Raw genomic sequence first — 16,488 nt, forward strand, 5'->3', positions numbered from 1 at the left:
CGGCGTTGACGCATATTGAGTTCCCTCTGATCAAAGATATGTTGTAAACTCCTGTGATCAGTGAAGATCGTACACTTGGTACCATACAGGTAGTGTCACCAAATTTTTAATGCAAAGACAACTGCGCCTAGCTCGAGGTCATGGGTGGTATAGTTCTTCTCGTGGATCTTGAGCTGTCGAGATGCGTAAGCTATAACCTTGTCTCGTTGCATTAGGACACAGCCAAGACCAAGGTTCGAAGCATCACAATAGACAACGAAGTCATTGCTTCCGTCCGGCAGCGTAAGAATAGGTGCATTGCACAGCATATGTTTGAGGGTTTGAAAGGCAGTCTCCTGCGCATTTCCCCACGCAAAAGGCTTGTCTTTATGGGTAAGAGCGGTAAGCGGCACAGCGATTTTGGGGAATCCTTCGATAAATCGTCGATAATAGCCCGCTAGTCCGAGAAAAGAACGAACTTCGGACGGGTTCTTAGGCGTAATCCAACTTTTAACTGCTTCAATCTTCGTGGGATCGACGTGTATACCCTGACTATTCACGATGTGACCCAGAAATTGAACCTCCTCCAGCCAAAATTCACACTTGGAGAACTTGGCGTAGAGTTGATTCCCCTGAAGTAACTCGAGAACCAAACGTAGATGTTGCGCGTGTTCGGTCTTCGACTTGGAATAGATCAAGACATCGTCGACGAACACGATGACGAAACGGTCTAAGAAAGGCTTACACACGCGATTCATCAGATCCATGAAAACCGCGGGTGCGTTAGTCAGACCAAAAGGCATAACAACGAATTTGTAATGGCCATAACGGGTTCGAAAAGCGGTTTTAGGGATGTCTTCCTCTTTAATCCGCAATTGATGATAGCCTGAACGTAGCTCGATCTTCGAGAAACACTGGGCACCTTGCAGCTGATCAAATAGGTCGTCGATTCGGGGCAAGGGGTATCGGTTCTTGATGGTTAGCTTATTCAGCTCCCGATAGTCGATGCACATCCGGAACGACCCATCCTTCTTTTTGACGAAAAGGACTGGCGCGCCCCAAGGAGAAGTGCGCGGGCGAATAAAACCTTTTTCAAGCAATTCCTGGAGTTGATTCGAGAGTTCTCGCATTTCGGATGGAGCGAGTCGATAAGGGGATTTGGCAATAGGGTTAGCTCCAGGAATGAGGTCGATGCGAAAGTCGATATCACGACTTGGAGGTAATCCAGGGAGATCATCTTGGAACACCTGAGGAAACTCACGGACCACTGGAACATCTTTGACTTCAACTTTCTTTTTCTTTTCCTTCTCCGCTACTACAATGTTGGCCAAGAAGGCTCGATATTCCTTGCAGAGATACTTGCTGGCTTGAATACACGACATTAGCTTGAGACCTTTCGAAGCAGTTTCACCATACACGCATAGAAGATCACCATTGGCTAGCAAGAATCGAATCATCTTGTCGAAGCACACAATTTCAGCATGATTTTCGCGAAGAAAGTCCATGCCTACTATGACGTCGAAACTTCCGAGTTGCATTGGAATAAGGTCGATTGGGAAGATGTGATTGTTGAGCTCGAGAGTACAATCACGGAGTACAGAATTTACGGCGACGGTTCTTCCAGTAGCAACTTCGACTTCGAATGACGATGGAAGATAAGAGCGCTTACGACTAAGGAGCTTCTCGAATTCAAACGACATAAAGCAGTTATCGGCTCCAGTATCAAACAAACATGATGCATATATACCATTCACAAGGAACGTACCATTGACCACGTTGTTGTCAGCTTGAGCCTGACAGGCGTTGATGTTGAAGGTTCTGGCGTGGGCTGCTTGCTGCTGTTGCTGAGGCTGCTGTTGTTGAGGCTGCTGGGGCTCTTGCTTGACTACCCTGTTCGGGCACCGGTTTGCAAAGTGGTTAGGGTCACCACATGTGAAGCAGACTCGAGCATTGACTGCTGGTGCTTGAGCTGCTGGTTGGCCTTGAGGGGCAGGGAGTAGAGCCTGGTTGACAACGGCTTGAGCTAGAGCTTGACGGGGACCATAGCGACAGTTCGCAGTGAAATGCCCGTAGAGGTTGCAGTGAGCGCAGAATCGACAAGCCAAACCCACTGGATGGTGATAAGAACACGTCGGGCAGAGTGGGTGAGGGCCTGTGTATGCACGCTTCGCTGGCGGTGCATTGATCACTGGAGCTGAGCGCTGTGGCTGCTGCTGGGCTGGTACAGACTGAAGAGGAGCAGCAGTGGTTGCGGCAGCACAGCTCTTGTTGATGGAGCTGTTGTTCTTCTTCCTTCTTCTTGAAGATTTGGAGGTTTGAGCAGTGGTGTTGTCGGTGGATGCTGTTGTGGCTTGATGCAGAGACTTGGTTTGCTTATCCCAGAAACCAGCCTTTATCCGCTTGTCATTAATCTCAGCGGCTAGCAGGTAGGTTTCCTCGATCGTTGCGGGCTTGGAGGCGTGAACGAAATCTGCTACGCAGTCTGGCAGAGCTCGGATATACTTCTTGATGGTCATATCCGGATTCTTGACCTGGTCGGGACAGATAATGCTTAACTGCTTGAAGCGAGCAGTGAGACCAGCGTTGTCTCCTTCCTTCTGCTTGATAACCCAAAATTCATCCTCTAGCTTTTGGCGTTCATGAGGGGGACAGAATTCATCGATCATAATTGCCTTCAGTTCCTCCCATGTCAGCTCATAGGCTGCGTCATTCCCACGCTTGTTTCGTTCAGCAGTCCACCAGTCCAAAGCACGAGACTGGAAGACACCAGTAGTGTTGAGAGTGCGGAGATTTTCGGGGCATCCGCTTTGTCGGAGGGTGACTTCAACCGAGTCGAACCAATGAAACATGGCTGTAGGGCCATCCTCACCGGTGAACTCCTTCGGTGCACACGCTTTGAATTGCTTGAAGCTAAAAGCAGTCTTGTTGGAATCTTTCAGAGTATCAGCATGAGACACCTCAGACGACTTGCTAGCGTTCTCATACACCTCGCTTACAGCTTTCGCTACAGACTTGGAGATGATAGCAGCGAGACGTCGGTCTCTCTTTTCCTGACGGGTAAGACGTTGGCGTGATCCAGATGACGACATGGTCTGCAACAGACATCGCCACAGGATTCAACACAACGAAATCGAATCTCTCCTCACACGTCTAGATTACTAAAGCTCAGGAGCACATCGAAACACATCTCACGTAAACACATAAGCACAAAAGCACAGAATCCACATAACCACAGTAGCACGTAAGCAAGTAGGGCACAGAAGCACGAAAACACATACATATTTATCACAGAAGCACATATTCTCACGTGATCCTCCTATAAACACATGTAGCATTCTGACTGCCTCAAGATCCTATCATTCAAAGCTTGAGTGTCGCTCGTATAGTATATCGAGTAGCATAGTATAGTATAGCCTAACGTAGTCGTATAGCATAGCATAATATGATAACATCGTCTAGATTGCTTCAACTGGGGGTCGAATCGAGATAGAATAGCAACGAAATGATAGCAAAATCGAATATCCACCAAAAATGTAAACACGTAATCAGGTAAAACACATAAAATCAAAGAGTCAACACATAAAGTCGAGAGATAGATTGTCTGCGGCTACTAAACATTGACTAGCCAAGGCAGTTCGACTATTCACAGTGGACTTGTCGTCACTTTCGACGCTAGGCATCGTGTTTCTGCCTCGATTCTCGGGCATTACGCACGCGTTTCCTAGGTCATACTTGTGAGTTCAGGTCGTTGGAGTCCATCGAATGCCTTGGTGAGATGAAATAAGGTCCGGAACAAACTGCCAAGGTTAGGGTTTCACCCCTGGCTTAGCAATTTCTTCCTTGTTTTAAGAAAAATTCAAGGAAAATTATCATCAAAATGTGGGTTTCACGCCTGATTTGGGTATAATTCTCCTCGTTTGTTAATGAAATAAGCATGAATAAATGAATAAATCAGCATAAGTCAGGAAACTTGGTCAGGAGTTTGCGGTTTTCACACCTAGTCCTGGCTGTGATTGAAATTCGAGTGCAGTGATAGCGAAGAACTGCGGAATAAGGCACATAAACTTGGTCTCATGGTTCCTAGCTATAGTCTAAGTCTCTAAGACAGCGACCCGGACTAGGTCGTGTCTAACCTAATTCCCTATAGTCATGGCTCTGATACCAATCTGTCACACCCCAACCGATGGCGGAATCATCGGGGCGCGGCACTGAGCGAAACAGATTGTTCAGAAGTTTCCACAACAACTATTATTACAAATTCAGTTAAGTGATAATATCCCAAATAAATAAACAAGTTATCATAGAATACAACTAAACAAATATTACTGTTCCGACAACTCAGATTTAATTTATTACAAACCAAATTGTTCAAATACTGCCCAGAGTCACTAAGACTCATCCGGACAAGATCTACTGACAACTAATGCCATAGATGCTTGATCGAACAACTCCAACGGCTCCATGGCTAGTGTTTATTGGCTTCTAGAGACCCCTAGGTAGGCTACAACCTACAACTGCTAGATGGGCTCTAAAGCTTTATTATTGCCTCACTTTCCTAGCAAGCTAACACCTTATACACCTGTCACATACGTTAAAATAAAGTCAATACATATAATGTAAAGGTGAGCACACAAGTTTGATAATAGCATATAGAGTTCGAATAGTTTACGCATAACCAGGCACGTACACAGAGGAAAACGATGCATGTTAATTATCGACATGGGACCATCGGTACCAACGACTGCGGGTTGACTGTCCGAGACAGTTCGCAATACATGATTACCACTGTAATCCATGCAAGTAATTGTCCTTAGCAACCCCCGTGTGAACGGGTGCTGAGTCCAAACTTTAGTACTATGTTGCTAAAGCAGGTAGATAGCACTCCACGTGTAAACATAATAAACAGCAATCATTTAGTCAAGTAGCACATGCAGTTTGGTTAGCGTTCAAATAGTTTGTGTTTGATTGTGATTTGATAGATAACGTATATAACACCCAAAAGTGCTAAAGGCAAAAAGGGATCGAGTATACTCACAGTGATTATGGATTGAAGGGAGCGCTGAGAGTAGGTTAGCCTGGATAGTTTGATAGCATGACGATGAGTAACGCAGAATGCAAACGTTGGATAAATGGATCGATTGGGCCGGTCGATCGGATAACTGGTTCGATCGGACGGGCTGTTCGTTCTGCTTGAAAGTCCGTTTGAGCAGTCCCATTCGATCGGCCGGTAGGCTCGATCAGCTGGTCCTTTCGAGTGGATTGTTTCTTCATTTAGGAAGGATGTGTTTGTGTATGATGGTTTGAACTTTTGAAGTTTTAGTTGCAGCATTTGAAAACATTGAAGTATCCTTACCTTTCAAGCCGGTCGATCGAACGGTCCGTTCGATCGGTTAGCCCAACCGATCGGTTAGTCACCTCAGTGTGATCATTTGGCAGTGTGTCACTCGATCGGGTGGCATGCTCGATCGGGTGGCACTCCCATGCTTTGAAAAATGGTTAAGTGTTGAAGCATAGTATCTCATGATCCGAAGAGTAATGTTACAAATCGAGTGGTAGGTTCGATCGAACATCACTTCGTCAATACCATACTTCATGAATATGTGAATGGTGTGGACCATGTGTCAGCCGATCGGTTAACCCGGTCGATGGGCTGGGAAGTCCATTCGGTTGGGCTGTTCGTTCGAACAGCCTAACCGTTCGGCCAGCTTTTCTGACCTAGTTAGTCTATCGTCTAACACTTGGCTGATTTGGTTAGCTTGGTATGATTTTGAGATATTTTGACAACGAGTTAAACCATAGAACTTGGGTCCTTACTTCTATTACTGGTTCGGGCAGGAATCACCCAAGTCCGGCCAGTAAACTGTTCGTAACGGTAGTTTAACATTTGACCCGAAATCGGTGAATCTCGTAGTTAGAATCCGAACCTTGGACCATGTGATAGTTTAGAATGATTTGTAAGGGGTTCAAGCTTCGTTTCTACCGGTTTTAGAGTGTTTGAGTGTAAAAGAGTTGAAAGATGGTTGAAAAAATCCGTCTTTCAATCCTTTCCACCGTGAAATGTTAAGATCTTTGATAGATTTTAGTTTGTTTATGTGGAAATCGGCTAGATCTAAGCTAATCATGGTGGAATGATGCCAAATCATGATGTTCTTGAAGAACACCATGATGACATCACCCAAGAACACCTAGATCTTGGTGATTTCACGGTTGAAATCCAAGTTTTGAAAGATAGAAAGGTGTAGAATCATTAAATGAACAAGATCGTACAAGAATTAGAGTGAAAACTTACCGAATCGGAGAGAAATCTGAGAAATAGTGAAGAATAGGAGCTGGTCGGTCAGAGCTTTCCAAAAGTGGAAAAGATGACAATGACAGCCCTATTTATAGGCTTCCAAAAGAGGAAAGGCGCATCCGATCGGCCAGGGTTGCACTGATCGAATGGGCTGGCCGATCGAACAGGACTGTTCGATCGGTTGGCCTGTTCGATCAGGTAGTCCTGTTCGATTGGCACAACCTTTTGAGCGTTTCGCGACGATTTTTGATATTTCGATTTCGATGAACGGTGATTTGAGTATGATAGAGTTCCTAATCAAATTACTTTTAATCCCAATCACTATATCTAACATATAAGCATCCTTACTTCATATTTTGGTTCGATTTCGATTGAGTTCGATCATCCCTCGAGTTTCGGTTTGATTTGATTGATTCACCACATACTACAATGTAAAGTAAACACGCACAAGTAACACATAAGGCACACACACACGTATAAAAGTACCAAAGTTCGCATCATTCGGGATTCGGGTTTGATGATTGATTCGATTAGCTTGATTATTGATTGATTAACTTTATCGCATTGTTACTTCCTACTATTCAAAGTCGATTATCGGTTCGAAATTAGATTAATGTTCGATTCATTTTGCTCATACAACACTTACTCCACATAATACAAAAATTAAAATAGATTAATTCCAATAACAGTCAATATTTGACTTTGACTTTGACATTTGGAAAACACGGGGTGTTACAGCCGCCACCATCATTTATCACTCGTAAAACTTACCACGCGTGATATTTATCACACGTTGAATTTCGAAAAAATGGAACGTTGGGGGCTTGTTTCCGTTGACTAGATGACTGTTTGAGGGGCTTTTTATAAGATCCAACCATTTCCACTAAAAAGGTTGTGAGTGATGGAATAATGGTTGATGACATTGCGGAACTTGATTGGATGTTGTGAGTGATAAGTGATCACCACCCCAACCCCTAAAGATGTATATCACCAAAATTTCAAACTCGTAAAAAATTAAATTATGAAAGCGTTAAGTTTGGAATGGAGGCAAATGGTTTAAGGGGACTGGGGGTGGAGTAACTTTTCACCGTGATGGAACCTTAGAACGAGTGATCAAGTCAAACTCCCCACCGCCACAACAAACATTAACGAGTGATGATTCTTAATCCGTGATTGTTTTCACGCGCGATGGAAGTTAAGTGATAAATGGATGTGGGGGGTATGAGGGTTTATTGTTGGGTGTTGTGAGTGATGACTATTGCCACTAAAAAATGTTGTGAGTGATGGAAATTTTGATTGATAACATGGCGAAACTTGATTTGGAATTGTGAGTGATGAGTGACCCCACTCCTTAACGTCTTATCCAACTGGCAACCGCACATTCATTCATCTGCAATGTCTTCTTCTTATCCATCCGCAGCTGCTGCTCAAACCAAACCAAACCATATTCAGACCAAACAAAAATGGCTTCAGCAGCATCGGCGACCTTTCGCCTGACTCAGCCCTCGCAATCCCATTCTCTCAAATCAAAACCTCGTTTCACCTTCCCTTTCAAACCCCTCCTCACCTTTTCCCCCTTACACAAACATCAAAAGCTCCAAATCGCCGCAAAATCTACCGATGTCTCCAAAGAAGACATACAACCGGCATCAGAACCCGTAGCCGAAACCGACGACTTCGATAAACGCAGGTTAGAGGAGAAATTCGCAGTCCTAAACACCGGAATTTACGAGTGTCGGTCGTGCGGGTACTTGTACAACGAGGCCGCCGGCGACCCATCGTACCCGATAGCTCCAGGGCTGCCGTTCGACAGAGTGCCGGACGATTGGAGATGTCCTACATGCGGTGCTGCTAAGAGTTTCTTCGCGAGTAAGAGCGTGGAGATTGCTGGGTTTGCTCAGAATCAGCAATTTGGGCTTGGGGGTAACACGCTGACTTCCGGTCAGAAGGCTATCCTCATCTACGGTAGTCTTTTGTTCTTCTTTGTGCTCTTCTTGTCTGGTTATTTTCTTCAATGACTACATATGGTATAGAAGATTTTTGTAATATCACCATAAGTTTATATTCATCATCTTGTCTTCTTTCTTTCTTTTCTTCCTTTTATATATCTATCTATCTATCTATGTATGATTCTTGATTAGGATTTTGAGATCAAGATTGTGTCTGTCTGTGTGGTGATTCATTTGATACTTGAAGAAGAAAATGGTGAATTAGAAACATACAAACTCATATCCTTCCTTCCTTCCTTCCTTCTAAATAGTAATCTATGAAGGAGTTAGTTTGCATTCATAGGAATGTATCTAGTGATTACTTACAGGATAAAACATTAAGTGTGGCCATACTTGTTGGAACCACACAGATGCACTTCATCAATCCTTCAAAGTTCAAATCCAACCATGAAAATACCCTTGTTGTTTTTATCAAAAAAGCAAATGCTCAAAAGATCAGCATCAACATGCCCATATAATATGGTCTCTTCATGTTGTCCTAATTTGGAACACATGGAGTATCAAAGTGAGAAACATACCAGTGCATCTCTCTATGGCTACACTCTGCCATTTCACGACGTCTATTACCATACACTCAGGTATCTTAAAATCTCTATCAACCACATCCAATTACAACATTTATGTTAATTTCTTTATGTGGGCGTAAAATTCTTATAACTAACTATTGGGATCATTAATTTGTGCAGTTGGATGTCAATGAGGATAGTAGCATCTGGCTATTAGTAATCTCATTTCAAGATAGAGAGATAATGCGCACAGTAGCCCTTGCTACTTTATTGGACCGCCTATAGATATTTTGCTGCACGTGTCTTGCACTCAGACTTCTGATTTAGCTTTCGGGAGATGGTCCATCAAATAAGATTGCCAGGGTCTTTAGAAGCTTGATGTCACCGAGGAAGCTGCACCTTATCTGCTTAGCATCCTATTCAGCACTGAACGTCGAAAACATGACTCTGCCGTTGGTGCTTGTAGCTGTGGGTGGAAGGCGTTATCACATAAAAAAATGCATAATCGAGATTGGTGGTTTCTTTAACACCAGTTTGGAGAAAAAAACATGATGCTGCATTAGTTAGACTACTGAGTGGGAATCCATCAAAGAGGTCTTAATGCTCGGATGTTGAATTGTAAGCAGTCCATGTTCTTTGTAAACTTGTTTCATAAAGTTGTTCATTAGACTAAAAAAAAGATGGAATAAGAAGATGTGTTTCCAGATACGATATGGGTTTAGAAGGGGAAGCTAGACGGGCATACTGTGTCTGGATGATGTATCGAATAGCAAAGGCTTGATCTGCAGCAAAGATGGTCAAGCTCCTTTTCTTGCTGTAAAAAGGCCCGAGCTTGGACATGATGGTCAATTCAGTGCTAGTAAGCATCTTGGAACACGAACAAGGTTGTGTTGTGTTGTTGACTCCGCCATTGAACCGCACATTTGGTAACTAAATTTTACTGTTACGATGGTCCAGCATCATCAGCTGAGCTTCTGGAAGAAAGTTACCAGAAAGATTCCCACCATGGAACAACACACTTTAAAGGGTCTTGTTAGCATTGATTGCTGTAACTTTAGCAAGAGGAGGAAGGGGTTAGTCTAATGAGTCATATTATTAGCAGATCCCTGCTTCCTAATCCTCTATGGGTATTTTAAAGCTCAGTTAAGAGTTCTATGTACAAGTACCTTTGGCAGTTTTGGTACGGTTGTCACGCTGAGGCTCAGAAGGAACCAAAACTGGGGCATTAAATGCACTCTTAGTTCTTTTAAGTGACTACTGCAGCAGTGCATTGGCCATGGCTGAACATGGTGCAAGAGGCTTTTTTTTTTTTACAGCTGGTGCAATATTGTTGGAAGTATATTGCATAATGTGAAGATTAGGGAAACAAAAGCTACCATATCAGCCTTTTACCCCTATCCTCATGTATGTATGTTGGGGACGGAAACTCGCGAGATTATTGGCAACTCTTGCTTTGAGGGTTTATCCCAGAATGAAACTTTGGCACAACTACCGATGCTGCTGTAGCTTGTTGGCCTCTGCTGAATTTGCTTTGAGGATTCATCCCAGAAATGAAAGTGCTTTGCAGAATATTGTGATGTATAGTCCAAAATTGAGGCGTTTCAGGAATAACAATGGTTATGTTTTCATCGTGCACTCCGACCTTGATTGTTTTGAAGACTCCAATCTACAGCAGAGGAGTTTCTTGCCACTTCTCTCGATCATTCTGTGCCCAGCTCAACAGCTACTGATTCGGCGTTGGTAAACGTTTTTACAAACCCTTAAATGGGTTGACTGGTTAACCCACTTATTTAGACCGGTCATGTCCTAATTAAATTGGTTGAACAACGAATATCATCATATATATATATTACATAAATAAAACTAGCAAGATACTAGAACCAAAACAACTTGGGATATAGGTGCAAAGATACATGTGTTGCGTCTATCCAAACAATTGATACGTTTACGCATATGATACATTTGTTGAATTTCAAGACCCAGGCATCAACAATCCTCAACATTATTAACAATGGACAATAGTATGCTTTATCACTCAAAAACATAAACAAACCCTAATTTGAATTGAAGCTTAATTAGTAGAGTTCATTTCACAAAGTCAATGATGCAAGAAATCTCAACAATTGATGAATCCAAAACAATACTAACGCAATCAACAACAACAACAACCAAACCAAATAAATCTCACCAATAGCAAAGCTATTGACATGGTCTGGGGAGGGCGTGATGTAGGCAAACTTTACACGTCCCTAGGGACAGAGAGACTACTTCTAGTGAGACCACAGCTTCAAAACCTACCACAGACAAAACAAGCAGTATTAAACGAAAATAGAAAACTACCAATGAAGTAGATGATGAAAAAGTAAAATGAAAAACATATATCCATGTAATAACATATATCTATCCACAGATATAGGTATAAAGTAGCATGCAAAGACTATCTAAAGTGTCGGACACCCTAAGCCTCTAAAAGTCTCTAACCTTAATCTTACGTTTCCATGAACTTCTATCCTGGACCATTTCAGAGAGATGCAACGCTATTGATGCGTAGTTGGTGTTATAGGTCTTTATGTATATTTTTAGCCCTTTTTAACCACTTTAGTCAAGTTTTAAATTTATAAAACACGATATTTACTAACACCAAACACACATATGGGCAAGTGCACCCATCGTGAGCGTAGTATAGTGTTCGTAAGATACCGAGGTCGTCAAGGACACAAGAGCTTTTAATACCGGTTTATCCTCAACGTCTAATCAAATAAAAAATTTAGAAAAAGGTTTTAAACTAGAAAAAATAAAAACTAAAATGCTGAAAATAAAAATAAAATAAAAACAGATAAACAAGATGAATCACTTGGATCCGACTCGCCTTTAGTGTAACCTTTGATTATTTCCGCACTTTTGTACTTTTTAAGAGATTATCTTAGTTATTGTAGTATGCCCCTCTTTTAAAGATGACGTTACCCTCAACCCAGTAGTTTGGGTCAGGAAGGATACAATCCTAAGCGGTTGGATTATTGAAAGATAATTAATTAAGTTATTAATACATAATGTGGTAGGCCCCTCTTTTCGGCTAAGTAGTTTGAGTCAGCAGGGATACAATCCTAAGTAGCCGGGTTAATATATTAATAGTAGTTTACATATGAGGGGATCAAGAAATTCGGACCCCCGCCATCCAATACCAGTAGGTATTGAAGGAGATCCTACTAAGCTTGACCCAGGTCCTTGCAGGATCTATACACTGAACAAGGCAAGACTCTTACCAAACCATTCCCTTATCCCCCGACCGGGTAGCCAACATATCTCCATATAGACCGTAGAGATATGAATGGTGTAAATCTTTTATTTGATATAGACAGTAAAATAACTCCAAGACACCACGGACAAATGATAAGGAAGACTCACCTTCAACATAAGAAACTAGTTATTAAAGTCATTAATACATAACCAAATAAAAAGTGCGAAAAGATTAAAAATAAAAAGTATTACACTAAATGCTTGTCTTCACCAAGTGATGTAAGATACTTAGGCAAACATGGCATTTGATTGTCAAGAACTCTTACGATCAATCTTGGATCCTGAGACTACTACACACACTCTATGATGGATGATGGATGATGGTGGTGGATGATGGTGTTGTGGTGGTGGTGGAGTGTGGGTGAAGTGGGAGAGAGGTGGTTTGCCAAGGGATGATTTGCAAGTGAGCCAAGCACCCCTATTTATAGCCTGCACAAAAGCTCGGACACGGCCCCGTGTCCATTGGGCACGGCCCCGTGTCCACCCATCTTCTCTTTCTTCATTAATTGCAGTTTGTCTGTATTAGTTGACCACGCCCCCGTGTCCGCTGGGCACGACCCCGTGTGCATAAGCGTATCTGTACTATCAAGATTTCCCTAGATTCTGCGAATCTTATAGTAGACCACGGCCCCGTGTCCGCTGGGCACACCCCCGTGGTGGGTGATAGAAGCTTCTACAGCTATGTCTTTTCTGCAGACACTTGGGCACGCCCCCGTGTTCATTGAGCACGGGGCGTGTTCAGCCTTCTGTTCTCTTGTTTTTTGCTTGGGAGGATGCTGTCGAGGGGTCGGGCATGCCACGTTTATTCCTTTTCTTGTATTTATGTTAGATTTAGCTGCCTTTTTGCTTCTTTTGGTCATTTGAGCTCGTTTAATCCTGAAAATACAAAAGGGAGACAAAAGCACACTTTTTCCAACATTAGTACTAAAAAGGGGGTTAGTTTTATGCCACAATTGATGTAATTTATATGTTGCATTTTGCACACATCACTATCAAATCCTGCCTAATCTGATCTTCCTAATTCAATTTGGGCCTCCCTCTACTCTTCCTTCCCTCCACTGTGATGGCTTCTGTTGCTCTAATCGGTGTCGTTGTTTATATCCCCTCCGCGTGCCCAAACCATCTCAATCTCTTTTCCCTTATCTTATCCAATATACAAAAAACTCCTAACCTTTCCCAAAAAAACGTTATCTCTCACCCGATCTAACCTTGTGGCACCACACATCCAACTCAACATCCTCATCTCAGCAACCTCCATCTTGCACGCCGGTGTCTTCTTAATGGCCCAACAATTTGTTCCATATAGCACTGTCGGTCGAACTGCAACCGTATAGAATTTCCCTTCTAAATACACAATTGTAAAATCAAGAATCCATAAATCACTTAGTGTATCAAGAACCCTAAATAATTTACAAAATCTACACTCGGGGTAAAACTTGAAAGATTAGCCGATCATGATTTACGTTATGATCCCGAGTTTCATTTAACGAAGGAAAAGAAAGGATTTGGATAGATTTAAAAAACCAAAGTTGTGTTCGAGAGTTTTTTTAAGGAAGGAAATGAAAAGAAATTGAAGGAAAACTTAAGTAATTTTCCTTCATTTTAAATCCTTCCAAATTGGAGAGATTTGGAAGGAAAACATTTTTAACACTTAAAATATTTAGTTTTCTTTTCATTTCTCTCGAACTCGAGAACACAATATTTAATTAAATCTTTTCTTTCCATTCATTTTCTTTTCTCTCCTTAACTCATTTTCTCTTCTTTTATTTTCTTTATTAAACTCGGGAACACAACGTAAAGGAACTTGGAATTGAGAAGAAATCATCTTGAAAACTTGATTTGAATCTTCGATCTCGGTGTTGTATCATCAAATGAGAGTTTAGAGGACGAGATATGATGCCAAAAGGCTTCAAGAACTCTATATAACTCCCACCACTCGAAATTAGTCAAATCCTTGCATTAATCCCGAGTTTAATGATAACAAGACTAAATTCGGGAACTTGTAATAGTTAACCCCATCGCCAACGAGGGTCATGGCTCGTCGGCGACGGCTTTGAGGCTCGTCGCCGACGCAAGCATATCCCACCACACTTTGTTTCTTTGATTTGGGTCTCCTTAGCTCCATTTCAAAGCTCCGTTAAGCTTTCAAAACGCACCTTAAACCTATCAAAGCCTGCAAAACACAAATCGTATCAAAGTAGTACATTCAGGAACTCATATTCACATAATTTAGTGAATTTAAACACATATTGCCTTAAAATACTTGAATCTTCTTAAACTCACTCCATACCATGCTTTTCGATTTTAAATATACGTATTTCCAAAGGTGGAAAATATTCTACAAACATGAAAACACTCACATTTCACAAATAAAACAACCTCACCAAAATAGGCGTGAAACCCTTACTTTGGTGATGACTTTTAATCCACGTTTTTTGTATGAAATTCCACCACCAAGAATGAAGGTGACATCACCTAAGGCAATGAAGAATGTGAAAGCTAAGGTTAAGCCTTCTGATTGAGATTGGAATGTTGCTAAGGCTAAACAACAAGAGGCTATGAAACAAAAATCTTGTTTCGAAACTAAACCAGTTTCAAAGTTTGTCCGTGTTTCGAAAATAAACAAAGTTTCTGAACAAACGGTTCTCGGAAAGGCTTTAAACAAAAAAAATTCTAAGCCTAAACAGATTTGGAAACAAATTTCTAAAGCATCAACATCTCAAGTCTCTCTGCTTACAAGAAGTTTCTTTTATTGATTCTTCAGGAATACCCAGATCTACAATGGCCTGGGTACCGATCTCTAACTAAATCTCCACATGTGTAGGAACGGCCAAGGGGTAATATCAGCAATCTTTTGTTCGTTGATAGTGGTTGTTCCAGACACATGAGTGGAGATATATCCAAGCTTCAAGAAGTACAAGAGTTTAAGTGGGATATGTGAACTTTGATGGAGATAAAGGTAGTAGAATCACCAAAAGGGTGTCGTAATGATTGAATTCCTTAAATTGCTAAGTTTCATTGACAGATCACGGTTTTCATCATCATTATCATACTCAGTAAATCCCACCAATAGCAAAGCTAAGGTAGGGTCTGAGGAAGGTAGATGTAGACAGCGTTACATCTACCCCGTAAGGATAGAGTGGCTACTTCCAGTGAGACCCCCGGCTTGATTGTAGCTTTGTATTAAGCCTTGGACCTAAGACACATAACACTCAAACAATCGGGACAGAGACTGATTGATTGTAGCTTTGTATTAAGCCTTGGACCTAAGACACATAACACTCAAACAATCGGGACAGAGACTGATTGGTGCATGTACCCTCGTGTCTTTCAGCTATCAACATCACCACATGATGCATGATTAACAATTCGTCGCTTTTAACGTTATTTTCACGAGATTAGTAAAATAACGTTAAAGTTAGTACCATTTCACTTTTGCCCCCCGAGCGTCCACACATATATACATTATATGTGCACACCGTAAGCAGGGCATAATGCACAAATTTTGGATGAGTAATGCACAAATTTTCTTAGTTCTTTAAAAATTGTACATTTTTTATTCTTTATTTTGTTTTTAATGCACAAATTTTTGAAGAAGTAATCAGAAAAATTCAAAAACATCAGAAAAACAAAAAACAACCCCCACTAATATACACACACATACATACGAATATTTGTATAATTGGACCGTATTTTGGAGTATTGAAGCATTTCTGGTATATAACCCCTACTTTCGTATATTTCAGTTCATTATAAACTTGAATCGTAGATTAGGTGTAATTTGTTAAATTTTTTAGGGTTTGGGGGTTTGGGGTTGAAGATGAAGAAGTTGTGGATGAACAGGGTGTCCCGTCTTCTCCTAGACGAGGCATAGATGACTCATTTTTTATTAATATTATTTTTATTAATATTGTTATTATTATTATTATTATTATTATTATCATCATTAATGTTATTATTATTATGCTATTATAATAATTATTATTATTATAATTAATAATATTAATCTTATTATTATTTTTTTCTTTTATTATTATATATACGGTAGTTTTTCAGATTGATTATGGACGAGATAGAGGACCAGATCCACGCTTAGCATCAGCAGGGTTTGCAGCAGGCTCCGTCACCGCCAGTGGATCCACTACACGGTCACCAATACTTGGAGTTCCCGCCCAGCACCGATGTCGCCCGTCATTGCACGAAGCTTAGGAGGATGCACGTCGGAGAGCATGTCGCGGTCGACTAGGATGCATTGGATGCCATTGGTGAGACGACTAAAGCTAGTTATTTCATTCTGGTGTATTCGCCGTGGGACCGTCTATTTGAGTTATTGCACATGCCATCCTAAAGAGAGTTGTTGGTTGAGTCAAGTTCTTATCGACGTTCACATTTCACCATCCTCGAG

The 16,488-nt window shown here is 41.5% G+C and overlaps 1 protein-coding gene across 1 annotated transcript; it reads left to right on the forward strand.

Annotated features, from left to right (window-relative positions):
- The first annotated feature begins 7,684 nt into the window (after nucleotides 1–7,684).
- On the forward strand, nucleotides 7,685–8,433 carry LOC110935426 (rubredoxin). Its single transcript, XM_022177807.2, has one exon. It carries the CDS (start codon nucleotides 7,735–7,737, stop codon nucleotides 8,287–8,289), a length of 555 nt encoding a protein of 184 aa, XP_022033499.1. The 5' UTR covers nucleotides 7,685–7,734; the 3' UTR covers nucleotides 8,290–8,433.
- The last annotated feature ends 8,055 nt before the right edge of the window (nucleotides 8,434–16,488 follow it).

This window comes from Helianthus annuus, chromosome 4 (assembly GCF_002127325.2).
Source record: "Helianthus annuus cultivar XRQ/B chromosome 4, HanXRQr2.0-SUNRISE, whole genome shotgun sequence".
In the NCBI taxonomy this organism is placed as follows: domain Eukaryota; kingdom Viridiplantae; phylum Streptophyta; class Magnoliopsida; order Asterales; family Asteraceae; genus Helianthus; species Helianthus annuus.

Excerpts from the sequence above, each read along its gene's own strand:
- LOC110935426 (XM_022177807.2), top strand. The coding sequence starts at position 7,735 with ATGGCTTCAGCAGCATCGGCGACCTTTCGCCTGACTCAGCCCTCGCAA.